The sequence below is a fragment of the Rutilus rutilus genome (assembly GCF_951802725.1).
Source record: "Rutilus rutilus genome assembly, chromosome: 8".
In the NCBI taxonomy this organism is placed as follows: Eukaryota; Metazoa; Chordata; class Actinopteri; order Cypriniformes; family Leuciscidae; genus Rutilus; species Rutilus rutilus.
In genome coordinates this window covers 19,827,798-19,855,722 of record NC_140222.1, presented here as the reverse complement: position 1 = coordinate 19,855,722, position 27,925 = coordinate 19,827,798, and the positions used below count along the sequence as shown (strand labels likewise).

At 36.6% G+C, this 27,925-nt stretch overlaps 2 protein-coding genes across 5 annotated transcripts in view; both read right to left on the bottom strand.

Moving 5' to 3' along the window:
* cacna2d2b (calcium channel, voltage-dependent, alpha 2/delta subunit 2b) overlaps nt 1–25,793 on the bottom strand; it is a 30,714-nt gene extending 4,921 nt beyond the window's left edge. Inside the window, exons 1-36 of one of the 4 annotated variants that reach the window (XM_084417497.1) lie at nt 25,443–25,793; nt 21,296–21,377; nt 15,827–15,943; nt 15,688–15,747; nt 15,085–15,129; nt 14,595–14,718; nt 13,391–13,522; nt 13,225–13,282; nt 12,378–12,428; nt 12,206–12,305; nt 11,623–11,784; nt 10,971–11,081; nt 10,703–10,781; nt 10,466–10,515; nt 9,084–9,173; nt 8,925–8,990; nt 8,768–8,842; nt 7,633–7,707; nt 7,100–7,171; nt 6,807–6,878; nt 5,897–5,958; nt 5,732–5,808; nt 5,580–5,640; nt 5,393–5,490; nt 4,233–4,323; nt 4,094–4,156; nt 3,910–4,013; nt 3,414–3,512; nt 3,212–3,303; nt 3,045–3,092; nt 2,881–2,952; nt 1,697–1,849; nt 1,524–1,576; nt 1,313–1,368; nt 258–384; nt 72–181 (exon numbers count right to left, since the gene is read on the bottom strand). In XM_084417497.1, coding sequence (XP_084273623.1) covers nt 72–181; nt 258–384; nt 1,313–1,368; nt 1,524–1,576; nt 1,697–1,849; nt 2,881–2,952; nt 3,045–3,092; nt 3,212–3,303; nt 3,414–3,512; nt 3,910–4,013; nt 4,094–4,156; nt 4,233–4,323; nt 5,393–5,490; nt 5,580–5,640; nt 5,732–5,808; nt 5,897–5,958; nt 6,807–6,878; nt 7,100–7,171; nt 7,633–7,707; nt 8,768–8,842; nt 8,925–8,990; nt 9,084–9,173; nt 10,466–10,515; nt 10,703–10,781; nt 10,971–11,081; nt 11,623–11,784; nt 12,206–12,305; nt 12,378–12,428; nt 13,225–13,282; nt 13,391–13,522; nt 14,595–14,718; nt 15,085–15,129; nt 15,688–15,747; nt 15,827–15,943; nt 21,296–21,377; nt 25,443–25,540 — 3,085 coding nt within the window. In that variant the 5' untranslated portion in view covers nt 25,541–25,793. The remainder of the gene's footprint in view (nt 1–71; nt 182–257; nt 385–1,312; nt 1,369–1,523; nt 1,577–1,696; nt 1,850–2,880; nt 2,953–3,044; nt 3,093–3,211; nt 3,304–3,413; nt 3,513–3,909; nt 4,014–4,093; nt 4,157–4,232; nt 4,324–5,392; nt 5,491–5,579; nt 5,641–5,731; nt 5,809–5,896; nt 5,959–6,806; nt 6,879–7,099; nt 7,172–7,632; nt 7,708–8,767; nt 8,843–8,924; nt 8,991–9,083; nt 9,174–10,465; nt 10,516–10,702; nt 10,782–10,970; nt 11,082–11,622; nt 11,785–12,205; nt 12,306–12,377; nt 12,429–13,224; nt 13,283–13,390; nt 13,523–14,594; nt 14,719–15,084; nt 15,130–15,687; nt 15,748–15,826; nt 15,944–21,295; nt 21,378–25,442) is intronic. The other 3 variants (XM_084417498.1, XM_084417500.1, XM_084417499.1) reach the window with 3 other exon arrangements.
* A 748-nt stretch (nt 25,794–26,541) lies between these two features.
* Nucleotides 26,542–27,925, bottom strand: part of LOC311295941 (uncharacterized protein) — a 389,126-nt gene continuing 387,742 nt past the window's right edge. The window contains exons 66-68 of the mRNA XM_084417493.1: nt 27,731–27,892; nt 27,342–27,472; nt 26,542–26,909 (exon numbers count right to left, since the gene is read on the bottom strand). Of these exons, the coding sequence (XP_084273619.1) occupies nt 27,349–27,472; nt 27,731–27,892 (286 nt within the window). The 3' untranslated portion in view covers nt 26,542–26,909; nt 27,342–27,348. The remainder of the gene's footprint in view (nt 26,910–27,341; nt 27,473–27,730; nt 27,893–27,925) is intronic.

Below are 27,925 nucleotides of genomic sequence, written 5' to 3'. Positions count from 1 at the left end.
AGTATTTGAGGGTTAAAAGCAGATCTGTTAGTGTTGCTCTGTGTGCAGGGGATCATGGGAAGGAAGGATACACTTTGTTCTGACAGGCAGGAGTTTCTCGATCTCGCAAGAGCTGCAGGGCAGCGTCTCAGCCACCACAAACAGCAGGTTCGTGTTTTCTATACGCTTGGCGTGGAACAACCTGACAGAAAGAGTGTTTGAGTTCAGAAAAGTGTGTTCAAATGCACAAAGGACTGTTCACACACACAAACACACACCTGGAGCAGTTCCCACAGTCCTGCAGCACGTTGAAAGAGTTGGTGGTGTTGGTGAAGTAGAACTGACTGTGAACCGTCACGCAGCTGCTGCTCCCTTTAGTGTCTGAACTCTCAGTCCAGGCGTCTGCTAGAAAACGGCCATAATGCAATCCCAGAATGATCAAAACTCATTTAAAAAATATATTCTATGAAGTATCAAGAGAAAATGTCTATTTAAAATCTGTTTGGAGTATTGCTTCATTAGTTTAGAAACATGTTAATGCTATTTGTGTGATGCACCTTGTTGCTTTCTATGAGCGTTTCAGATGTTGAATTATGGTTAGAATGCGGCTTTAAGCCTCGTGCACACATCACTCGTGCTTATCGCCGACATTTAACACCTCTTGACTAAACAAAGGGCGCCAATGTGAGTATGCACACCGACGCGCAAAACGGCAGCTGTAAAAGTGCAATTTAAAAAGAAAAAAACGTCTCGGGTTCGTTTTTTTTTGGTTTGACGCGCCACGTTAAAAACTGGCCGACCAATGAGAGCTGCTGAAGTTACAATATCGGTGTCTTTTCCATCGTCTTTCCTCATTCAATAGAATAATAATCTCTTCATAGCTGGAGCTTCAACTGCTGCTGCTTGAAATATACATGTTCTGTTTGCCAGTTAGCAAAAAGAGTGTGAATGGTTTTGGCAAGCACGTAAATACTGGCTATCTTCTTCTTCTGTGTGAAAAGCCAGTGTCAGAAGCGTAATGTTGCGCAGCACCACTTTGTGTACTTGCATACTGTTTTTCAATAAGCGCCATCTACTGTCAGGGAGTGAATTTGCAAGTTCACTCGCCGTATTGCCAGTGAATATTGCTAGGGTATGAACACAAAGACGTGATAAGTGATAAGCGCGAGCGATAATAGTCCCAGTTTGCACGAGGCTTTAGAAGGTCCTGCAGAGAATTAGTTCTCCAACCAGTCTAAACAGCTAAAATGTGCTCTATAAAACAAGCTAACAGCCTGACCTGTTGTAAATGTTTGTTTTTTTAACAACATGACAAAATCAGAGAAAAACAAACCTGTGGTGAACCAGCTGCTGTAGATAAGTCCATACAGGGACTGCTGGAGAACAGACCTGAAAGAGACCAGCAACATTAACGCATGAGTATCTGAAACAATGTTATCAAGATATGAATGGATTTACCAAAACAGAATCTGACGTATATCTACTGAATGGTGCTCTATCAACCAACAGGGAAGGTTTTATCAACGTTCTCCAGTTGTACTCACCACGCTGCTGCTGACGTCCACCAGGCCAGACTGAGGAAATCAGCAATGGAGGGCTAATGACAAAAAAAGACTTTTAATACCAAAACACTGCTGCATTTCATCAGTTTCCCTACATGAGATTCAAATGGACACCATTAATGAATCAATGGAACATGAAAAAATGAGTTTCTCACCACATAATATCCCCTGTGTGCGGCTCCCGTGTGGCTGCTGGCCGTCGGCTCACAGGCCGACTGAAACTGGAAGGTCTGATGGCGGGCGTAGATTGAGTTGTTGTAGAGGGCGAACATCAGGTAGGGGTCGACCTCGCCGAAGAACAGCCCCACCTGAGACAGACGTGGACATAAAGACGTGCTTATTAATATATTAAAGGGGACATCAGATTTTTTCTGTGTTTATGTGCTATAATTGGGTCCCCAGTGATCTACCAACCCAGAAAACGGGAAAAGTGACAACTCAGTAACTTTGCTTTGGTAAGCCTTTCTCTGCAAGCATGTAAAAAAATAAGCCGATCAGATTTCGCTCCCCTTCTGACGTAGGAAGTTGGATCTTATTCTAATATTACCACCCCTTAAACTGCACGTTTACACCCACGGCGCTGACATTTGGTTTTCGCAAGCAACAACAGTGAGTGTAACCAGTTCTAACGCAATGGCAAAAGTTTGAGCAAAGCATGCCATATAATGAATCATGATTAATGTGTAGCTTACACAAATGTGAATTTAATTTGAGTATACTACAATTTAAATGTAGTATATTCTAAATATATATATTGTCGCTGTCGCGCAGAAACCTGGTATGACCATATTTTGCCAAGTACGATGCACTTAATGCCTCACATGCGGCCGTTCTAATGACGAACATAAATTCTCAGAAATTTGCTGATCAAAAACCTTGTAACTCCATTTGAGCTTGATCTTGGTAACATGTTAATAATATAATGACACATGAAAGTGTTTGACTATATATAAATCCACATTATAAAAATATAGACATCATAGTGTTCTTTCCATTTCCTAAAAAGAGTAAATGTATGCATTCAATTTGGTGAAAGCACTACATAAGTGCACGTAAATGCGTTACCAATTTTAACGCATTATTTTTTTCCAAAACTAATTAATTAAAAAACAGAGCAATTCCAAGAGGGTCCTCACACCATCGGTGCTCGGGCCCTAATTAACATTAAATCGACAGCCCTACATAATATAATATAATATAATATAATATAATATAATATAATATAATATAATATAATATAATATTGTGTTAACAAACATTTTTATAAGTTAGATTTTTATATATAGATAGATTTCAAGTGACTATATAAATATTATTTTTGGTGTTTTGGAGCATCTACCTTTTTCCAGTGATCTCTCTGATTGGACATAACCAGGAAACCGCCATCATCGATTAGATAACACAGCAAATCCTGAAACACACATTCAAAACCAGATCAACCAAAACATGTACAGCCAAGAAGATCTGTTATCATGTAGAGTTTGAGTGTGCAGGTTTTCTCACATCGCTGTTCACTTCACAGTCCATCTCACAGGATCTGGACGGGCCGCACTGCACAACACAAACATGAAGTTACAACATCTCACCACACTCATGCCAGTACAGATGAACATAATGTGAGAAGGGTGACGTTTTTCTTCCATAATTCCTCTTTTCCAAAAAAATCGTACCTTATGTGCGGACTGTCTGCTGTCTGATACGTTGCTGGCGAGGATCTTAAACTTGTCGACCCAGGCCTCAAAATCCAGCTTAACGCCGACCACTAATAACAGGAACACACGATGAGGATTGTCAGAGTACAGTGTGATTTTAAACCTCCACCGTAATGATTTATCAGCTTTGTGTCAAATAGGTTTTTTCTGAGAAACACACCAGCAGGCCTCATGGTTTTGCCACCGATCACGACCTCCACAGCGGTGGTGACCAGAATCCCCACAGTGCCGTTCTCTGAGATTAACAGATCATCCATCGCTAGACACAAACATCAGAGTCATTCAAATGGTGAAAATATGGGCTCATATCTACAGAACACGGTGGCTAATATCTGATTTAATGATGCTAAAATTTAAATGCAATTTAATGAACAAAAAATAACATTTAATCAAAAAATTATAAATATATTTAAAAAAACACAAATATTTTCTAAATATACTAATATTATTTCAATTGATTCAATCAAATTCTATAATTATTATAAATTGTATTTAATTATGCATTTTTTAAATATAGTTTTGTTAAAAACTTTGAAATACTGTAAATACCAGTACATTTTGCAGCAGAGACAGCTACTGTATTGTTATAAACTAAAAATAGATTGATTTATTGGAAGGCCACTTTTTGCTTAGTGTTTGTAATGTATTGGGCTCACAGGCTCGTGTTGGCGCTCTGAAGATGTAGCCTTTGTTGTCCAGACTGCGACGGAAGAAGTTTGAGTTCAGGGGCTCGGGGTCCTCGTCCCATGATTCAGCAGCCCTGAAACATACACACACGTTTTATAACGAAGCCTCCGGTAATTGTAATGTCATAACAGTACCGGCAGCGCCATCACTCACATGTTGGGGTAAACGCGTGTGACGCCTCCATTGGTGGACGCGAACAGCGCCAGGAAGCCGTACCTGCAGAAATCAGATTGTATTGAACAGCTGAAAACATTCAAAGTAAGTCAACAGATTCTGACGGGTCTGATCTTACGCGTTGAGGTCTTTGTTCTGCCAAACGCGTGTGGCGAGCTGCCAGAGGATCATAGAATCCAAGATCAGGTTATGAATGAGTCCCTGATCACCTGTGAGCACAGTTAAAAACATGAAATTATGAGATTCTCACAGTTAATAAATAAAGTCTTCACATTTCAGATGGCGAGAAAATATTAAATTGTGCATTATGACTTAGTTTTAGTTCATGAGGATTTTGTTGTTATTAGTTATTGCAAATATATTACTTTTATTTAATTATGAGTGCTGTAATATAATAATGTTATATTTAGTAATAAATTATAAATAAATAAATGCTGTAATATGTAGCCATTAGCTGTAATATTTAGAAATCAATATGTATTAATCAATATAGTCATATTTAATAAGAGCTGTAATATTATTTAATAGTGTACTATTTAATTAGATCTGTAATATTTCATAATAATTGCTGAAATATTTAGTGATTGATACTGTACTAATTAGAGCTGTAATATTTAGAAATGAATGCTGAAATATTTATTAATAAATAGTGTAATATTTATTAATCAATGCTGTAATATTTAATTAGAGCTGCATATTTAGTAATCAATGCTTTAATATTGTAATATTTAAATGTATTAATAGTAATATTTTGTAATCAATACTGTAATATTTAGTGATCAATACTGAAATATGTAATAATAAACGCTGTAATATTTAATTAGAGCTGTATATGTAGTAATAAATCCTGTTATATTTATTTAGAGCTGTAATATTTAGTGATCAATTGTGTAATATTTAATTAAAGCTGTATATTTAATAATAAATGCTGTTATATTTAATTAGAGCTGTAATATTTATTGATCAGTAGTGTAATATATAATTAAAGCTGTATATTTATTAATAAACACTGCAATACTTAATAATCATTACTGTAATATTTAGAGCTGTTTGTTTAGTAATAAATGCTGTTATATTTATGAGAGCTGTATATTTAGTAATCAATTTTGTAATATTTAATAATGAATGCAGTAATATTGTAATTACCAGAGGACAAAAAATAACTGTTGCTGTCATGTTTTATTACAGATCTGTAATGTTCAATAATAAGTGCTGTAATATGTCATAATCAGTGCTGGTGTCGACACGTTCTCCGGTCTGGAGGTGAAGGTTACTCACAGTCTTCAGATTCAGGTGAAATCTCCACCATCAGAGACAGGAAGTTCGCCAGGAACTGTGTGTTATTCTCAGCCAACTGCAGACGCTTGCAGTATTCTCTACAGATAGAGAGAGTCAGTGAGCGCCCATACATATACACAATAATATTTAACAGAGGCAGTATCATAATGGATCTAAGTGCACAAACCTGGGAGCCAGAAACACATGACCGGCGGACTCAAAGGAGTTCGGCAGCAGAGACTGTAAATCTGAGAGAAGGGCAGGAGAGATTATTGAGGATGAAACAGCAGGATCACTAATCTTGCACAAGACATCATCCGTATTAAAGGAAACACTCACACTGCAGCTGTAGCATGACATCGCTGAGATCAGCCTGGATGTAATATTCATTGTACGGAGGAAGTACCAGACCCAGACTGCAGGGGGCGACACATGAAAACAACCAATGAGCTCAGAATGTTTAACGTCAAACCGTACGATCTGAACAGCCCAGTCGACTCATACCTGTAATCAGTGTCGTTAATCGGTGTCCAGGAGTAAATGCGTGTGACCTCATCAATGTAGCGCTGCAAGAAAAAAACATTTCATTATTTTTTACAGAATCTGCATTCTTGTTAGATTTCAAAACTAAACGTTTTTAGCCGTTTCTAGACATTCTATGTATGTCTCAAATAGAAGTGCACTTAAATTTTTTATTTAGTGCACTTAAATCGTGTGTAGTGCACACTATTTCCGATGGATTTTTAAAGTATGCATCCATGCTTTTCAGTTATTATTAGTAAATGTTTTTTTACTAATACACAAAGACTTTGTGAGCGAATGCAAAGTTTCTCGAGGGTATGCAAAACTTTTGCTAGTGATCACAAAGTTTATTGGGGGAATGCAAAGGTTTTGTGAGCGAACGTGAAAGTTTTGCAAGCAAACGCAACGTTTCTCAGGAAAAGCAACATTTTTGACAACGATCGCAAACGTTTCTCAGGGAACAAAGGTTTTATGAGCGAACGCAAAGTTTATCGGGGGAATGCAAAACTTTTGCGAGAGAAAGAGAATTTAAATATGTAAAATTACTTTTATTTTAACAACAAAATGTATCTAGATTCCCAAATTTTCACACAAACATGCAAATAAATCGATTTGTGGTTTTAAGATGTAATTTTATGTAAAAACTGGAGTACTCTTACAAAATCCTCAATATACTTTGACATTAGTAGTGAAATATATACTTCTATTGTATATTTGGGACATAACGCAATTATGCAAATTGGGATGTGGCTAATTAATGACATCGTTTAGGGCATCATAGACATGTACATCTGAAATTTGAAACTGTAATTTTGAGCCATTTATAGAAAGTCATGTCCCAGATATCACACATGTCCTAGTTTCATCTGACACATTAATTGCACACACTTGCCTCGTCCAATGACTTAATTAGAGTTTTGATCGTCTTTTCTCCTGATCGGCCATCAATCATTTGCCGACGAATCTGAAGAGGATCAAAAGCAGGCGTTAGAACGTTATCCATGAGCTTCTGCTGATTTAACATACATTATCAGACATGATTCAGCCAACCGTCATATTTAACACATGAAGTGAGTGTGCTGGTGCCGCCCACTCCGAAAACAATGATTCATTTCTTATGAACAACAGAGAAAGATGCGAGTTCATTCGAGGATAATCAGAACTGTAGATCAGTAAAGACGGCACCTCCTGTTTACTACTGTCTTCTACTTCTGCGTCCAGGAAGTCCAGTGTCACCGGCTCTGGCAAATCCTCTTCCTGCAATGAGACAAACATCAGCACAACCAGGGTTATTATCGCTAACTAAAACTAAAAACATTTTCGTTACTTGAAATAAAATAAACGGTAACTACTTGCCAAGGCAACAAATCTATTTTTATTTAGTTTAACATTAAGTACTAAAACAAAAAAAATGACAAAAATGCACAACACAATTACTAAAACTATAACTCAAATTAAAATGGAAATTATTATTAAAAATATTAATAAAAATATATATTATACTGAGACAACACTGAGACAAACACACAATCATGAGCATGATGAATCTTACGAAACCCGTCAAGAACATATCTGGGTCATATTGCATTCCCCAAAATAATACAAATTAAAAAAATGGGCTGTTGGTGCACTTTGTTCATGAAAATGAAATTATTAAAAGACAAATGAGCGGGACTGTTTAGTCCTTTCGGTTTGCACACAGACAATCAGAGTCTCACTCGAGGCTGCAGGTTCGGATGCATGAGCACGTATCCATTTGGGTCAATGGCGAAGATGTATCCGTTTGCTCCCAGCTACACACAGAGAACGAGAAAAACAGTCTGTGATGATGTTTCCTGTTTCTCATAGTGGATGGATAAAAGACTAATAATAATACTATTACAATATACTGTATGATATAAATCAAAAATTGCAACTGAGACATACACAAAATTGCTAATATTAAATGCCATGATAAAATGGTAATCATGCTTTAACCTTTAACATGAAGGTGTTGGAGCAAACACACTTTTATTGATTGGACAAGCATTTTATATAATATCATATCATATCATATCATATCATATCATATCATATCATATCATATCATATCATATCATATCATATCATATCATATCTGTTTTATCAGTTATACATTTTTTAAAACCTCCTTAACCATATTAAGAAAAACACACCAATAATATGTTTACAATATAATAAAAATTCATGTTTACAATGTAACATAATAAAATATTGTTATATCAGTAACATACATTTAAAAAACAACAACTCATTAACCACATTTACAAAAAAGAATAATTTACATGAATACATTTATAATTTAATATAATCTAATAAATGTATATACTGTAATATAATTAATATATATTTAATCAGTTACACAATTTAAAACCTCACTAACCACATTTAGAAAAACATATATTAATAATATACATTATAATTGCAATAAAATATAAATGAATATATGTTTATAATGTGATATAATAAATGAATACATATATATTTTCACAAATATAAAAAAAACTTAACCATTTAAATTAACCATCAGTGTATATTAATATATTATTAAAATGATAAAATATGAATGTTTTATCATCACTCACATTTTTTAAAACCTCATTAACCACATTTAGCATAATATTATATAATATAAAATAACAATATAAAATAACAATATAATATAATATAAAGTGTTAATATATTAACTGTTTAATGTGGTAACATCTAACCTTTTTATTTTATTATTAAGAGAAAACCATAAATAAATCGACCTAAAGAGGTTACACCAACAGAACTAAAAGGTAAAAGTAGCTCAAGATAACAATTGCAGGTTGTGAGTGTAGAAGACTTCACCTTGTACTGTGGCGTGAGTCTCTTCAGCTCATCCAGATGAACGTCGACCCCCATCACCCCTAAAAGCAGCTGATTCTGAACACACAAACACTGCCATCAATGATCTGCACACAGCAGAGTTCAGCGTGAAGATGATCCATCAGTAATGGAGCGTCACCTGAGAGTTTCCGTCTATGGTGAGGTTGAAGACCGGCATCGTCCCCGTCACCACCAGACCCAAACCCTGCGAGCGAAACAGAAACTCACGTTTAAGTACGACGGACCCAGAGCGGCCCATATGTTTCAGAGACAGAAGGCGGGTCGAAGCGACTCTCACCAGAGCATCCTGATAGACGTTGGTCCATTGCACCTGCTTGGCACTTCTGCCTGCCAGAACCATGGGGCGGCCCAGTACGTCCAGATACTCCTGTGACACACATTCAAGCATTTTACCTTCCGGAAAATACCACCATTTGTGTTTGAATTAAGGCTGAGTGATTGGCCCAATTAAATTTTTTTTTTTTTTCAAATTATGAAAATAACAATATATACATCTTGATATTTTGGACTATATTGAATATCTCAATATTATGTATTTTTTCCCATTCAGAGGAACAATAATAATTATATGCACCACTATAACAAAACACATATTGCATAAACAAATAACACTATGTTGCTCTCATACTTGCAAATTGTTAAACAAAGAACATTTTTGCGTGAAGCACAGATTTTGTATAAAATCAGTTACAAAATTAACTGAAATAAACTGATTCCCTAAAATAAATCAACTTTAAACTCAAATGATGTTTGCTACTGAATTTTGAATCAATTTGAATCTCACTATTAAAGAGTCGCTGATTTGTGAGTTGCGAATATTTTTGAGTGAAGCACATATGTTGTGTAAAACAAATCAATTTACGAATCAATTCGTTGAAATGAACATTTTAAACTGATTCACAGAATCAATGAGTTAAGCACGTCAAATTAACAAATTAGTTAAGAATTGATTAAATGAAACACTTTTTCACTGAAACAAATCAAATGTATAAATCAACTCACTGATTGAATTGTGAATCAGTTCGAATCATACCATTAAAGTGTTTTGTTTCTCATATACTCGCGAGACAACAAACATTTTTGAGTGAAGCACATCATATAAACAAATCAAGTCGATTAACTGAAACACTTTTTCACTGAAACAAATCAAACGTACCAACTAAATTGTGAATCAGTTTGAATCATACGAAGTGTTTTGTTTATAACATACTGTACTTATGGGCTGCGAGATTGTGGGAGGAATTGATTCGTAACAAATCAGTTACAAATTAATTCATTAAAAATGGACACTTCCAACTCATTCACATAAACGAATCAGATTTACCTGCTCTAATGTTAGAGCAGGTAAATCTGATTCGTTTTTGTGAATGAGTTGGAAGTGTCCATTTTTAATGAATTAATTTGTAACTGAATTAATAATGATTTTGCTACTGAATTTTTAATCAGTTTTCAATTACACTATAAAAGTGTCTCATATTTGCGAGTTTCGACGGAATTAATAATTGTGAAAACAGCCTCTTGTCTTTAGTAACCTTAACTAAATAAACCAAGGCGCATTAAAATCATAAAATCATTTACAATGTTGCTCAATTTGATATTGGCAGCCATAACAGGAAAAAAAAAAACTTGCACACATTAATGTGTGTGTGTGTAACTCACTTGGGTGTTAATCCTTATAGCACAGATGGAGCGGATCTCAAAATAGTATCCTGCCGAGACAGTGAGACACTTAGTGAGATGTCACATGTGATTTCTGTATTTTTCAACATGCATCAGCATATAAATCTACTTATATTATCATAGTAAGGGCAGATTTTTGTTTTTTCAGGAAGAAATCGCATTTTTACATGAAAAAAATCTCCACTAGCATCTCCTCCAATTGAGCATTTGTCTCACCCTTATTAGCACATGCGATCCACTGCAGCGGAGTGACATCATAATTGTGCTGCCCCACCGAGAACGTGAACACACGGACCTGCAGATGCCATCACATATCCCACAATTACCCCGGCAAATTAGACAGGAAACAAGCTGTTTCACTGGAGGAAAGGGCTAATTATGAGGAACACACACTTCCAGAAGACAACAGCAGAGCAGAAACACAAGATGCTCAACACACAATGAAGATATAAATCATAACATGTCAGGAAAGTGATGATCAGACCGTCTTATTGGGCCAGTTGTACTGCTCAAAGATGTCCTGAGCTCGGTCCTCCCCTCCGTCAGTAAATAACATGATGATTTTATTGCAGTTGGCTCGAGGAACATTCGTCTTCTGTGAGAACGAGAAACGGAGAGAGAAAAGATTATAACACTGTGTCCGAACCAAAAGAGCAAGCAACAAATCATCACATCTATTTTAATCAAATGAACCGTGATTTTGTCGAGGTCTGGTTTCAAGCCCGGTAGCTCCGCCCACGGTGAAATCTCATTGGTCCAAATTCTCACAAAATGCAGGTGTGTGTTAAAGAGATATTCTGGGTCCTGTACAAGTTCAGCTCAATTGGAGTGATTTTTTACAAACTTAAATTCCAAAACTGACCCAAGAAGTCAAAAGGTGTAAGCAGATTTTAAAGCCAATATGAGAGTAAATCATTATTTTTTATAGTCATATTAGGGTTTATGGCATTGCATTATAGCAATGAAGTTGTGAAATGGATATAACAAAGGTGAGTAAGTGATTGTCTGCACTAAAATCACCCATATTGTTCACGTCTTTTGGTTGTACTATTGAAACAGTGAGTATTTATATAAGCCATATGTTCCGCCACAAATGCTGTCGATGAACTTCTCTTGTAAATTGTGTTCAGACTCACGTTGAGCAGCTGGTTGAAGGCGAAGTGAAAGCCGGATTTGTAATCGGTGGTTCCCTTGGCCTGCATCTGCTGCACGGCCTCTTTAAAGATCTTTTTGTTGCGTACATTGGCCTGAACCAGGTGCCTAAAGCAGGGCACCACTGCCTCGGCCTTCTCATTGAACTACCACAGAACGAGAGAGGAAATACAGCTCAAGTAAATGTACAATGTACAAAATTAAAGAATAAACAGTGAATATTTAACACATGACTAACTTGGTAGGCTAGCTTTACATTACAGCTTTTGTATTCTATTATATCTGCAAAAATTTCAAGAATATTTTATCAGTCAATTAACAAAAGTGTCAGTGCACTGCTAAAAAAACAGCCTAGGCTGGTTGGCTGGTCTTAGCTGGTTTAAACTGGAAGTAGCTGGTTTAAGCTGATCTCCCAGGCTGGCCAAGCTGGTGTTTAGCAGGTTTCCCAGCTTGACCAGCTAAGACAAACCTGGTCAGCTAAAAATGGTCCTAAAACCAGTCTGGGAGACCAGAAGCTACTTTCACAATCCAAAACACATCATGGCATGTTCGAAATAGCGCACTGACCCTAGCCACATTGACATAATCGTCGTCGGAGAGCGTGTCGAGCATCTCTGTGACTGAAGCTTTAATCAGTTTAAGAGTGAGTCCACTGACGCTGCCGCTCCTGTGGACGGAAAAGACGTCACTGTTGAACAAACAACACAAACGCACAGCAAAAAAGCACGCACATACTCACACGTCTACGAGGATGACCATGTCTTTCGGCGATGACGCTCCTTGAATGTACCTGAGGAAAACAGCAACACAAGTTTGAGTATCAACATGCCCTAGGCCACAAACAGCCCAAATCAAAGCCAGCCAACTGTTTCTATAGATGTCTAGATGATTATGGATTTAAAAATTTGACAGTTTGACATGATTTCATGTCTCCAAATGAATATTACCACCATGTTAAATGCATAATTAAATTATTTCTTTGAAGAAAGCTGAAGATGTGAATAATATATACAACATTTACTATTTTATGAGCACATTTTACAGGAAAATCGAGTTTTTCTTCTAAAACATCACTTCAACTAGGCTATATAACAAAAGTTTTGCAAGAAAAGTCTGGCTTAACAACCAAGGGGGAGGAGCTTAACGAAGGGTCAATCTAGTGAATGAGTGCTTATTACATAAATAATATTAAATGAAAGAAATGTATATAGTAGTATTCTTATATTGTCTTGCTGAATGTATTGACAAGCATGGTAAATTAAAATATACCATGATGTCAATTCTATTGAATGACATGCATTTAAATAATAAATTGTAGTTTAAATAAACTTGTAGTTTGACATTATCACAAAGTGCACTTTGTAAAAGTGTACTTAAGTGTCATAAAAGTGTTCTCTCTTTAAGTACATTTTAAGTGGCCTTTTATTCCATCAATGTTATATTATTTGCAAATACAGTTATTAAAATATACTTTTAAGATTTGAAGTACACTACAACTCATTTAATACAATTAACCACACTTTTTTTCACAGGGCAACTTATTATCTGATTCCTGTAAACACTCTAAAGATACAGAAAGTGTTTACCAGGGTCTCCGTCGTACATCATAAAGGTCGATCTTATCCGGCGCTCTCCAGGGAGCAGCTAAAATGTGAAATGTTACAAAGAAAATTTGGGTAATAATATATTTTTGCAAAACATACTGAAACCTTCAGTCAGACACAGATAATTATGCACAGATAAGCATGTTACCTGGGTAATATCTCGTGACCCCCGTGGCGCTCCCAAACGCTTGCCAGAGTAACGACGGGTCGTCTCTGCTGTTCTCCATGAAGACTCGCTCTAAAGCTTGTGTCCAGTTCAGCTCATTCAGAATCACTGGAGCTACAGACAGACACATTACAACTAGGACTGTCAGTCAATAACAATTATTTTGACAATCGAGTAATCAGACGATTATTCTGATGATTAATCGAGTAATCAGACGATTATTCTGATGATTAATCGAGTAATCTGATCATTTTTTGTCGTAATAAAATAGACCTAAGTGAACAACAGCATTTAAATGCTGGGGGTGGTGTGGCGCAATGGATAAGACACATGCCTTTGGTGTGAGAGACCCGGGTTCGAATCCACTGTGAGACACCAATGTGTCCCTGAGCAAGACACTTAACCCCTAGTTGCTCCAGAGGCGTGCGACCTCTGACATATATAGCAATTGTAAGTCGCTTTGGATAAAAGCGTCAGCTAAATGAATAAATGTAAATGTAAATGTAAATGTAAATGAATTAAAATGACTTAAATGACTTTATTGTTGCCCAGAGAGAGAAAAACAATATGTGGTGTCGAAGGAAAAGATACACGAGAGATGGCGTATTTTTCCCGGGTTTAATAAAATGACCTAAACGTCACACTCGTCCACATACATGGGGATTGAGTGAGAAAAAGCATTCAAATAAACATTCAACTCAGGTCACAAAAAATAAAAGGAAATAAAAGGAAGAGTACAAAGGTCGATAGAGCGGTTATCTCTTCTCCTCACCTGTCGAATCTATTACTGACACTCAACGCACATGCGCAGTTCCCATTTTACCTCAGATTACCATAAAAGCACAAAGTGACCGTTAGAAATGGCGCACATTGCATTTCCAGATAAACGTTATAAGCAACTCAAACTCAAAACTCCACACATGTAAATGATAACAGTGCAAAACTTTGCTCAACAAAAACACTCAGACAATTGTCTTTGCCTCAACAGAGGATGTGATTGGATAACTGGACTAACCAGTGGACCAATCGCATTGCACAGCATCTAAAATGTTGGTTCGTTCTTTCTGAAAAGTCTGTCCTCAAAATTATTTGGTATAATCACTTCCCACAACCATCTCACACGATTACATTCCCAAACATAGCTATTGGCTCTTAGAGATCTAATAGCATCAGACTGGTTCCTCACCGCCTTTGTAGATGTCTGTGGGGATCTGGACGGCGGTGTGTGAGAAATTCACATGATTTTTAAAGATCGGGTCGTACACGAACTCCAGTTTCAGAGACATCTGAGAATCGATGTCTTCACCATCCTGATGAGAATAAACAATATAATCAGATACATTCACACACACATATTACATATGAGGCCATCTTTTCAGCTTGAGTTTGATTGTCAAAATCATAGTCATATGGTGATAAATGAATATGCAAAATAGTAGTTTTGAAGTTAGAAGTTTGAGCAACTAGCTTCTAAAAAGAAATTGTGTATGAATGCATGAATATTTCCTATATACATACCAAGAAAGCGTCATTTTCATTAACATTACATATGCTTTTTCTCAAATAGTTCAAAATGTTTCATACAGGCCCACTTTCTAAAGCATGTAAATCTACATATTAAAAACTTTTACATGTTTTTCACATCGGCGATAGATAGAGATGTACTCAGTACTTACATAGTCCATCTCTGCTTTAGAGTTATAATATTCAATATTTTCCTCCTGAAATAAACACACAGAACAAAAATACAAAAACCTGCTGTTTAGAATCGGCTGGAGTATTTGAAGAGTCAAATACAGATGTCCTCCGCATGACAAACGCTCATTTAAGCACAATTCACTCATATGAGCATGTGTGTTGTCAGTCGAGCTGAACATCTCTAATGAATCAAATCAGTCAGAAAAACGAGACGTCACAATCTATTGGGCTTAAACAGACCCTCAAGCTACAGACTCACAGAAATCATGACTCACAACGAGTGTGTGTAAAGCTTGTATCTGGATCAGAGATATACGGATGTGAATATGAGGAAGAGGTGCATCAAGGTACACAGATGGAAGAAATGTAAAAAAGAGAGAATGAATCCGCTCAATTTGTGCGGTTCATTTGAATGAATCAGTTGAAGCAACATAGGAATAATTGGTCTGAATCGACTTGGATCACACATGCAAAAGCAATTTTAAAAGTGAAATGTCGAAGTGCATGAAGAGTCTGGAAAAAGCTTGCAAAATTATTGTGGAATGAAAACAAAACTATTGGCGCCGTTAAAACCATCTGACCTTGATTCCATCTTGCCAGTGATGATCTTTCTGAAGACGCTCCGCTTCACTCGCCAGTTTCTGACCCAAAACATAGGCGAGAACCGTCAAGAGTAATCCTGAAGGAAGTGCGTGTGTGATTGTGTGCATGTTTTCTTACCTCAAGCGCTTTGCGTTTCTTGGCCAGCAGTCTCTCAATGTCAGTCGCCACTTTTTCTACGATGTCTCGAGGGTTATTTCTGACCAGACTGAACTGTCTTCTCTTCTCACTGTAGATCTGAAACAACATTGACATCCATATTATATATACTACTATATATAATACTTGACTTGCTACTGCTAACAGATACACAGACGCGCGCTGCTGTGAGCATGTAAGATATGCTGCTGCTGCATAAATAGACATACATAGGCTAAATCCTGTAGCAGATCTCGGCAGGTGGAGCTGGGGGAGGTGGAGGGGTTCAGAGGAACTCTGATAGCGCGCTGCAGGACTACTTTACATAAAACAATGAACCAAACTATTTAAATGTTAAGCAAGCAATCTCATTGGCTGCAGAATCACCAGAGGCCAATCAGTGCAAAACAATAATGATGTGATTGCTTGCAGATTAGGACCTAGGGCTGGGCGATATGACGAAATATATCGTCTGGACGATAGAAAATGTCTATCGTTTTATATAAGGCTCTATCGTTTACGCCACGATAAGGCGTTTTACGGCAGAATTAACCTCACGGCATGCCCATGCACGCTGCAATACATAAACAAACATGGAGGAAGACGGTAGTAGACGCGGTTCAGACCAGGGTAAGTTAATTCTCAACTAGATGACCAGCCAACCCAACCCGTTAGTAGCTCCACAACAGCGCGCATCTGTGCATTCATTCACACACACACACACACACACACACACACACACACACACACACACACACACACAGAGAGAGAGAGAGAGAGAAACGCGATTCATATTTAAACAGTCTTTTTGCGTGTACAGACACTATTGCGATTAGAACAAAGCAAATATAGAACTGACCTATTCCTCAACCGGATCCGTTGCTCCTCGAAATGAAAACGAGGTGAACCTGAAAGTGAACATATCCAACTGATTGTGGGATTTCACAGGTTTGCGTGGATCGCCTCAGATTATTTGCGTTTGAATAGCGCGCGCTCTCCGTAATTAAGATCAAAATCAACAGAATATTAATATTTTGAATCTCTTTTGCACTTATAAGAAAAAAAACCTATCGCGCCGGCGCCATTGTCGAACCCAGGGGGTTAAAAAATAGATTTTCGCCAAAAATCCTCTTTGGCTCCGCGGCTGCCATGGTAAACAACGTTAGCCTACCGGTGACTGAAGTCTCACGTCACGTGCGAGTCAAGAGTGAAGTGTAGCTATGGCTTGGATTCGTTAGCAAACATTGCCCCCCTGTGGTATATAGAGAGCCCAGAGCCATATAGAGAGATTTAGGCTCTCTATTTGCATGTTACTATCACAAGCATAATGTTGTGGCCTGCCCAGAAAAACGTTGGTTCTAATAATTATTTACCTCCGCCAACAGCGAGACCGGCCAATGTTAGAGACCCGGCCGGTAATGGAATACAGGCCAATATTAGAGGATTTACGGTAGACTATTCATGAACTGAATTAACAGAAAAATTGCTATATCGTTATGTATATCGTTATCGGGATATCAAATGAGCTATATCGGGATATGAAATTTTGGCCATATCGCCCAGCCCTATTAGGACCTATCAGCCCGGGCAGTGCCGGTCCTCCCTATACACAAACTACACATGGTGCATAGGGCCCCTGAACAACCAGGGGGCCACCTTGCTCTCAAAGACTATTTAAGTAGCATATTACTATATGTAAACATATTTTTTATAACATGCAAATATAAACGCAGATTCGGCTTTAGCAGAGTCGTGTTTACTTAAACTTTCTTGGGTAAACTATATTTATCATGCTTTAGTTTCGTTAGTAAATCACGCATTTGGAAAATCATTTCAGCTGTGCGTTATAGTTTTTGTGACAGCTAAATGGTGACAGATCATTACTTTCATAAAGCATTTATTAAGCTGTCAACGAACATTTGGTTGACAGGTTGATTTTACTTGTTCTTACTGGCAGTTTAATGTGTTTTAAAGGGTTTTCCTTTATATATTTATATACTTTCTCTAAAGCAGGGGTGGGGAACGTTGATCCTGGAGGGCCACTGTCAACTTCAGTAATCCTGAAGACATTGATTAGCTTCAGGTTTGTTTGATTAGGGTTGGAGCTAAACTCTGCAGGACAATGGCCCTCCAGGATCAACGTTCCCCACCCCTGCTCTAAAGTGTACTAATGTTTATTAAAATTCAAATTACTATACGTTATTTAACAGTCAAGGCTTCTTGAAACCTTCTCAAAGGTTTGCTTAGGGCCCTCAGAAGTGTTGGGCCGGCACTGAGCCTGCACCCTCTAGAGTTTCATGATTTCATATATATATATATATATACAGTGCTATGCATAAGTTTAGACACCCATACTAAAGTTGACTAAAAAGAGGAATAAAAAATCATCTTTTGGAAACTGAACTTAATGCCTTAATTTAAAAAATTAGGAAAAATCCAACCTTTAAGGACACCAATTTTCTTTGTGAATGAATAATGCATCGTAAATAAATAAATGTTGTTCCTTAAAATACAGGGTGCATAAGTTTGGACACCGCTATGTTAAATTCCCATAGAGGCAGGAAGATTTTTATTTTTAAAGGCCAGTTACTTCATGGATCCAGGATACTATGCATCCTGATAAAGTTCCCTTGGCCTTTGGAATTAAAATAGCCCCACATCATCACATAGCTTTCACCATACCTAGAGATTGGCATGGTTTTATTTCAGTTAGCCTAATAGCTAGTTTGATTTGCATTGAGAGATGATCTTATGGAAAGTACCCCATGCCAATCTCTAGGTATGGTGAAGCGTATGTGATGATGTGGGTCTATTTTAATTCCAAAGGCCAAGGGAACTTTATCAGGATGCATAGTATCCTAAAAAAAAAAAAAAAAAAAAAATACTTAAAAATAAAAATCTGCCTGCCTCTATGGGAATTTAACATAGGGGTGTCCAAACTTATGCACCCTGTATTTTAAGGAAGAACATTTATTTATTTACGATACATTATTCATTCACAAAGAAATTGGTGTCCTTAAAGGTTGGATTTTTTCTAATTTTTTAAATTAAGGCATTAAGTTAAATTTCCAAAAGATGATTTTTTATTCCTCTTTTTAGTCAACTTTAGCATGGGTGTCTAAACTTATGCATAGCACTGTATATATATATATATATATATATATATATATATATATATATATATATATATATATACACCATCAAGAGGATATTCATCAGCTGGAGGAAACAGCGAACGAGATGCATGTTTGTGTTTTAAATTATTAATGCTCATCACTGGGAAACCCGTGTAACTTCCTGTCAGATGTGACGCACTAAAAATAAACTCATTTAACAGTGATTTTTGAGTGTAAATGAGTGTTTGCGCTCCAGCATGAGATGTGAGACAACAGCTGCTGTAATCCAGCGGCGTGACTGAAGAAGACGAGCCTCATTAAGCCGGTAAATAACCTCTGAGTCCAGAACAAGAGCTGTTTAGAGCTCAGATCAATACAAGAACATCAAACACACGCTCACTTTACACACTGACAACTTGAACTTTCAGACGCTGCATTTAAAACAAGACAGTGAGTCGAGATGAGACCCATGAACTTGTTATTCCAAAGAAAAAATTAAAACAAATCAATAATATCGTAGTCTAACATTAGCCTACACAATCCAATGTAGTCCTGCAAAATAAAATGAGACTCAGCATTTATTTAGCTATATTTATCTGCTTGCGTTATTTTTAGTTTTGACTCCTGGTTTTAAAATATGCAAACGAGATATTAGCACAAATTAAAGCTAAATGAAAACATTATGTGTTTTTAAATAACATTTTTATGTTAAGTTCAATTTGTTTTATTAAGGTTAGTTTTATTTACAGTAATTAAGTGTTTTCTAGTTTCAGGTTAGCTTTTAGTCAACAATGTTACAAAGTTAGTCCTGGTTTAACAAACAGGGCATAGATTAAACCAGGATCAAGCCTTAGTTGAATTAGGACATTTTAGTAGCTTTTATAAACGTGCCTTAGAAAAAAAAAACATTACTGATGTTCATCTTGAGACAAAACAATGACACTGACATATTTTAAGATATGTCAGAGCAAGTTGCTTTCAGTTAAAACAGCTCAAACATGCATTTTGGTCTGGGACTAGACTTAAGCCATGTCTGTGAAACCAGGGGTTCATGTGTCAACTGGTATCATCAAACATGTTCAACTGTTAAATTTCAGCATTTTTATGTTAATGAAGGTGGGTTTTAAAGTCACCATGAAATCAAAATTAAGACAATTCTTATTTTTTTATTGAGTATTTATAATAGATGATTTATCTATGCATGTTACTATTATTTTTATACGTATATATATATATATATATATATATATATATATATATATATACATATATATACACGTGTTCGCGTGCCCTTGTAATATTTAATCTAATTAAAGTGATCTATTCTCTTCTCTGATAATGTGTTTACTAGCGTGAGGGCGGGACAACCTGTCACTCACATGAGATCGACCAATAGTAAACCACAACCATTCTATCAATTCTCCATTGACAAAAATCTTTATTTATTTAATCTTTATTTAGTTTTATAGTCATGAAAATGTATGCATTTTATTTTACTTTCAGTTTTATGATAAAGTTACTTTCAGTAATTATGATGCTAATCCTGATTACTCTGAAATGCATCACATTATAAAAATGTAATGAATTCTGAGTGATATTTCATGCTAAAAATGTAAAAAATATGAAACATGCAAGATGCTAGAAAAGGAAATATTTCTGAGAAAAGCATAAACGCAAACTCTGACAGAAAAATAAGCAGTCTGTACGGATGGAGAGACAATCAAACACTCGTCTCACACAGACTGATGAAAGTCGAGGTCAGAGGTCAAGTGTTAGGGTCAAGAGCATTAGCTCAGGGTCAGGACAGATCAAAAGACTTGGCGATTACATGGAGTGTATTTCAGCTTTATTTTTAAATCTCAGCTCTAGAGGTTTTTCAGAAGATCATTAGCCATCATTAGAAACATGTTTATCTCAAATAATAATAATATGATGATGATGACCGGACAAATAATACAACTACAAAGGAGCTGTCATATGCCTGTATTGATCATCAGCAGTGAAGCGTTCTGTCTACAGCGCTGTGGCATTCTGGGTAAATGAATGACTTTAGCATCAGAGGGGTGAACCATCTGTTCTCTCAGTGATGTGAGCAGACACACACACACAGACACACACACAGAGCTTCAGGATGCATTCAGACGCTGCAGCCTCTCAGTGCTGGAATGGCAGGATCATTATATTCTCCAGCACGGATTTTGCAGGAGTGTTTCAGTTCCTCATTGTTTGTGGGTGTTTGACATGCGGGCCAGACCCAGAGTAATGAGCACACGCTTGACAGAGATAATGGAAAAGCCACACACACACACACACGCACACACACACAGAGTCTTACCCCCTTCAGTTGTTGAGCGCCGCTGATGTGCTGCAAGACTCTGTCAATCTCCTGTTCAATACGACGAGCCCAGTGCATGATCCTACACAACACACACAACCATTACACAATGGGGGGAAAAACAGGTTTGCTGTAAGTTTCATGACAAGCTTCAGAGGTTTATATCACTGTAGCTGAATATATCATGAATTTTTTATGTTATTTTTACTTGAAATTCAAAGAAATGGACATGTTTATGTCACGTTCAGCAAAGAGCTAGCAGATTCTCAGCAATTCGCGCTGTGAATTATGGGAGCAAAAAGTTGTGAAGTACTGAATTTCAAGTAAATTATTAAGGCATAATTGTGTTGACAATCGCAGCCCAGACCTCTATTTTGAGCGGGAGCACAATCGGTGCCATCTTGTGTTGTAGAGTGTAGTGAAAATTACCAGCTCATAGGACTAGGTAGATTGTAATGCATTTTTCATCTACCGGAAGCTAATATCTAGGTAAGATTATAAACTTTCACCTTAAATCAATATTTGGGTCACAGTGTGGTACAGTCAAATAAATCTCCTCAGGATGACACAATACGAGCACTCCGCGATATTACACGGCTGACTGTACATCAGGGCTTTCAAAATTCTGTCAATTTTATTAGAAAATATCAAACAATAAATTACCGTTTTGGCCTTCTTTAAAGGGTCAGTTCACCTAAAATGTTTAATTCTGTCAGTAATTACTCACCCTCATGTTGTTCCAACCCTGTAAGACTTTCATTCATCTTCGGAACACAAATTAAGATATTTTTGACAAAATCTGAGAGCTGGCTCACTCCTCCATAGGCTTCTCTGTAATTGAAACTTGCCGGCCCAGAAAGTTAGTAAAGACAATATTTTTTCACAAAAAACAAACAAAAATAACGACTTTATTAATTTTCTTCTGTGTGGGCCTCTGAGTGAGTTCATGCAGTGTAACAGCGCAGCGCTTCTGGGTTCTACGTCAGAACGTAGGCTCACTATTGGCCGACGCTGGTCATGTGTGTAATGCGTGTGATGCTGGCCAATAGTGAGCCTACGTTCTGACGTACAACCCAGAAGCTCTGCGCTGTTACACTGCATGAACTCACTCAGAGGCCCACACAGAAGAAAATTAATAAAGTCGTTATTTTTGTTTGTTTTTTGTGAAAAAATATTGTCTTTACTAACTTTCTGGGCCGGCAAGTTTCAATTACAGAGAAGCCTATGGAGGAGTGAGCCAGCTCTCAGATTTCATCAAAAATATCTTAATTTGTGTTCCGAAGATGAATGAAAGTCTTACAGGGTTGGAACAACATGAGGGTGAGTAATTACTGACAGAATTTTCCGTTTTGGGTGAACTAACCCTTTAATGTGGCGTATCACGGTAGCGCCTCAGTTCAAGCGGCACGTGAACCGATCTGTGTTCCTTTTTCTTACTAGTTATAGCACCAAATAAACATGAATGAACACCAGAAGCAGTTGAAAGATACAGTACAGTTTACTTAAATGTATCATGTCTCATGCAATCGTTCAATGAATGTTTCAACCGCGGAAAGACGTCAATAAAACAGCTTGTGAAAAATGTAACAAAGCCATTCAATGACTAGAAAAAGTAACTCTAGAGAGGAGCATTTTGCTAAATATGCACTATATTTACTATATTTACTCTTATTATTTCATTAAAAAATATTCTAACATTATTATAAACAACACTTTTTACTTTTATAAGAACGAGTTGTTCATTTTAATGATTTAATAATAATAGCAGCTGACAGGTTTCCTTGTATGTTTAGAGCATTAGTTGAGAGAGATTTGTTTCTTTGAGAAAATGTGTATTGTGTAAATTTTGCCAAATTAATCAATTTTGAAACAAGATCAGAATCGAATCGCAAGCTTATGAATCGAAACTCTGTACTGCAGCCCTGCAGTAGGCTATACATTATGATGACGATAATCTGAAAACATTAACATGTTGTCTTTCTCTGCAATACTGGAATGAACAGTTTGTACAGTCTAATTTCACATCTTTTGTCTAAACAATGGATGCTAAAATCACTAAGTTAAACAATACATTTTCAGTGACCTCAAGATAACTGTCCTCATTCGTACTACACACAGTATCAGTGACAGAATATGATATAATACCCTCACAGTCGGCTAAACCGATCGATATAATCAATGTACAGAATGTGATGTTTATACTGTCCACAAACACACAGGCTACAAACAAACCGTGCTGCTCAACGAAACTGCCCTGATCTACAGATGCAGATGAATTATTGAACATCTGCGAGGTCTCGTTCAGCTTCATTAAACCGCCCTGTTACAGAACAGCATGTACGGTTAAATCATAACCCTGCAGTCTGATCATAAATATCACCTGTTTCCACGACAACAGAACAGATCTGCAAGTGATTACAGCCCGGCTGCAGTTATGTTATATTACGTAAGTTCAGGTTGTTTAGCATCCATTGCTCAAACCTAATTAAATCGGAACTGTCAATTAACACGAGGAGATCATAACGAGCGAACGCTTAGAGAAATCTCTGAGGGTCCAGCATTTAATAATCAGTGGTAAATGAGAGGATAAGATGAGTTTGGGGGGCACAATATATCAGTTAATATGAACAATTGTTTATTATTGGTATCAGAAGCATAATGTAAAGGTTAATTTTTGGTAAAAACCCTTGCAATGTTTTTTAAAACTCTTTTTTTTTTTTTAAACACTTAAAATAGTTTATAATACATTTATAATATCAGCCATATTATCGGTTACTTATCGGCCATAATAACACTAACTAGGCCTACATTTTTCGCATGTCTGATAAAAAAGTGTGTGGCATCTTTGTTTGGGTATGAGAGTTATTAAACAGAATCAATTATTACAAAATGATTTGCATAATTATTGGCATACTGGTGCATTCTTTTAGCCAATCTGATAGATGAAATGTTGACTTTACTGAAAAAGGGGTTAAATTCTTTGGTCACTTGGAAAATTAATAGGCCTTGCTATCATAGATGAGATTTAATTATATTAGAGGAACTCAGTCTGCAATTTTTCATCAAAGATGCTGTAAACACACACACACACACACACTTAATCTGGTTCACTGCACGTGTAGCATCATGTGTTACACAATATGTAAAGGTGAGAGTGTATCAGGGTGTGTGTGTCAGTGATTCAGGCGATCTGATGCACTCTCAGCAGCTGATCTGAGCATGCCCAGAAACACACACACAAACACATCTTAGATCTTCCCCACTGCCTATTACCTGACACACACACTCCCTAGAGACACGGACAGAGAAACAGGGAAATGAGGGGCTGTTGTGACCCATATTCACATTACAGAGAAAGAGCAGATTTAAACCACAGAAGACAAACTGTGAGCATAGATAGATAGATAGATAGATAGATAGATAGATAGATAGATAGATAGATAGATAGATTAGTTGTTACAGTAATTACTTTGTGATGCTCTGAGGATTATTGAACCAGTTCATATATCTCAAATCACTGCTGTCTGTCTGCCAGAAGACACACACTGAAATATACACACGCATCCATCTATCTTACGAGATAATAGATTGTTATATAAAAAGCAAATTAGAATGAATTCAAACACTAACCCTATATATATATATATATATATATATATAAAGTGTCACCAAAAGTAGGTGTTTGCCATATTTAGCTCACTTCTAGGGGATAAATTTGTCCCCAAACTATGACTTATTAAACTCGCATTTACCCTAAACTATGAACAAGAAGTTAATGTCACCATACATCCATTAAGTGTGTGGTAATGAGTTTTTCCTATGTGTAGTGTTGTGGAAATTAACATTTTGAAGTGTAACGTTGAGAAAATGTGTGTAATGTTGTGGAAATTAGTATTTCTTAAATGAAACGTTGTGGAATGAGCACTTATGTGTAATGCTGTGGAAAAGATTATGTCTTTCATATAATGTTGTGGAAATTAGCTTTTCTAACCACTAACGTTGTGGAAATTAACATCCTTACGTGCAATGCTGTGGAAATGAGGATTTGTTACGTGTAATGTTTTGGAAATGAGCATGTCTTACGTGTATTACTGTAGGAATTAGTTATTATTTCATGTAATGCTGTGAAATTTTTAGTGTTTCTTACGTGTAATGCTGAGGGAATGTGAGCGCGTCCACTGCGGTCCACGATCCGCTGAAAATCACCATAATCAGCGGCAGACACGCGTGAGCCCATCTCGCCATTTTCCATGAAAACACTTCAATCCCGCGGCGCAAATATCCTCACGGTTATCCAGAAGAGCAGAATATAGATATGACGCAGTAGTAGACGCTCTTTTTGTCTGTGAAGTACAAATTAAGTGAAACGCAGAGATGTCTGTGGGCGAAAGATGCTGCGCGTGATGATGCTGCCGTGCACGCGCGCCCGAGACACCCCACAGAACTGCGCGCGACCCCATTAATTTCCCAAACACACTGAAACACAAACCTCGTTATCAGAGAATGTATATTTACATAATATTCATCTCATACAAAAATGTGAACACATTCTGAGCAAAGAGAAAACACTGCAACACATCGGGTGTTGGTGACAATGGCTGAGTGTGAATGAGCAATTTTAATTTGTTGTTAATGAGGAAATATGTTAGGCTACATAAAGTTGCTATGTTAATCATTTGTTTTTAATCAGATTTAACTACTGCCCCTCTGGCCTCCTGGTCTTAGAACAGTTAATTAGTGGATTAAATAATATTTGTAGGGTGAATTCAGGTTGATTGGGACACTTTTTCCAAGTCATCTCAATGGCAAAAAGATTGTCTAATTCATCTGCATAATTAGTGATTACTGTCTAATAAAGCTAATTTATTCATTCATTACATAATCTGTACACTTGCTGGGGAAAGTCTCAGCAGTGGTGAGGAGCAGGGAATATAGTGGAGTACAGAGTGGAATAATGGATCACAGCAGGAAAAGCAATCACACATAGAGCTGTGCAACACTTAGTTCTGCTGAAGATGTGTATGTCAGTTAAGACAGATAACTGTCAGTGAGATGAGAATGGGTTATATAACTTATGTCTTCATATGGTCTAATATTCAGGCCTGCATTCTTCTCAAAGCCAGCTCATACTGTTGTGAAATTTTAAGTTCAAGCCCACAGCTTTAAGCAGGAGAATCTCTTAGGAGCACTAATTATACTTAAAGGTGGCTAGTGAACTAGTGAACGTTTCAAACAAAATAAAATAATCAGAGTTTCAACTTTATATTCTCAATGTGCCTCACAATACAATACAATAGGGTACATAAATGCTGTGAACTGGTAAATACTGAAGCTTAATTAGATGGGAGAAGAGACTCCTCAAAGCATTATGTCTCATGTACAGAACAACAAACATAATGAAATTCTTACTTGGATGCTTCCTTGCAGGAGTTGTTTTGCTTATGTGTGCATTAGTAATATAGTTATATAACTAACTTAATACAAATTCATATATATATAGTATTGATTTGAATCTGTATGTAGCCCACAATGATTTTAATCCCAACGTCATTCTGTTTTCAGGACTTTACTGAAGATGAGCTCTCGCCACATTCTCCTTCCTCCTCTTTTCCACCTGTAAATAAAACTAAATTAATCAAGGTATTTATATGTATTAATCAGTATTAATAGTTAATACATAATAATTAATACATAAAAGCTAGTTTAACAAACTTTGCATTTGTAAAAGCAATGCTACTTGAAGCAGTTTAAGTTGTTTAAGCGTGTATAAACGCATTGGATTCATAATAGCTGTAGGTTTTGAACAGTGTTTGCATTCATAAAATGCTGTTTGGCATCATCTCACCAAAACAAAATCCCAGTTCTGACATAGTTCAGTTTTTCTTTTTTTGTGTGTGTGCTGATATTCATAGTTGACAACAGAGTTTATTATATTTAAATATAATGTATATTTTAGATTTTGGTATACAGACATCACATCATCACACATATTAATTTATACTCATAGACATAGTACTATAGTAAAGCTCTTCCGATGATCCCTCACCTGATGTTCACTGGTCTTGTTCTGTTGATTTCACAGGTTCCTGAGCTTTAGAAAATGATGTAATCCATCCACCAATGCTACCAATGAGGTTTACACCAGCTCTCCAGCTAAACCAGTGATCTCTCTCTAGGCTGTAAGAGGGAATCAGAAGAGAAAATAATCAATGTTGGGTGGACCAAGTTTAAAATTCTAATAACTTTTTTTTGAGTGAAAAGGTGTAAAGTTAAATGAACAAAGTTCCTGTAATCAGATTAGTTACTGACTTTACTGACATTATTTGGAGAATATTTCTAAAAAAAAATATTTATTTTAAATATGAGTTACAACACAAATTATGTTCATTTGTTTGTTGGTGTTAGCATGACTGTAACAAAAATATGTTTACTCACCTCAGTGTACAGTTTGAGTCTCGTAGCACGTCACTGAGCTGCGCCTTTGAGTCTCCTATGCTATTTTTACTCAGATCAAGCTCTTTTAAAAACTCCAGTGCTTTTGTGTTTGTCAAAGACTGAGTTAAAGAAGAAACGTCTGTGATTCCACAGTCATTTAGGCTAGAAACAAACAAACAAACAGAAAAGGAGAGA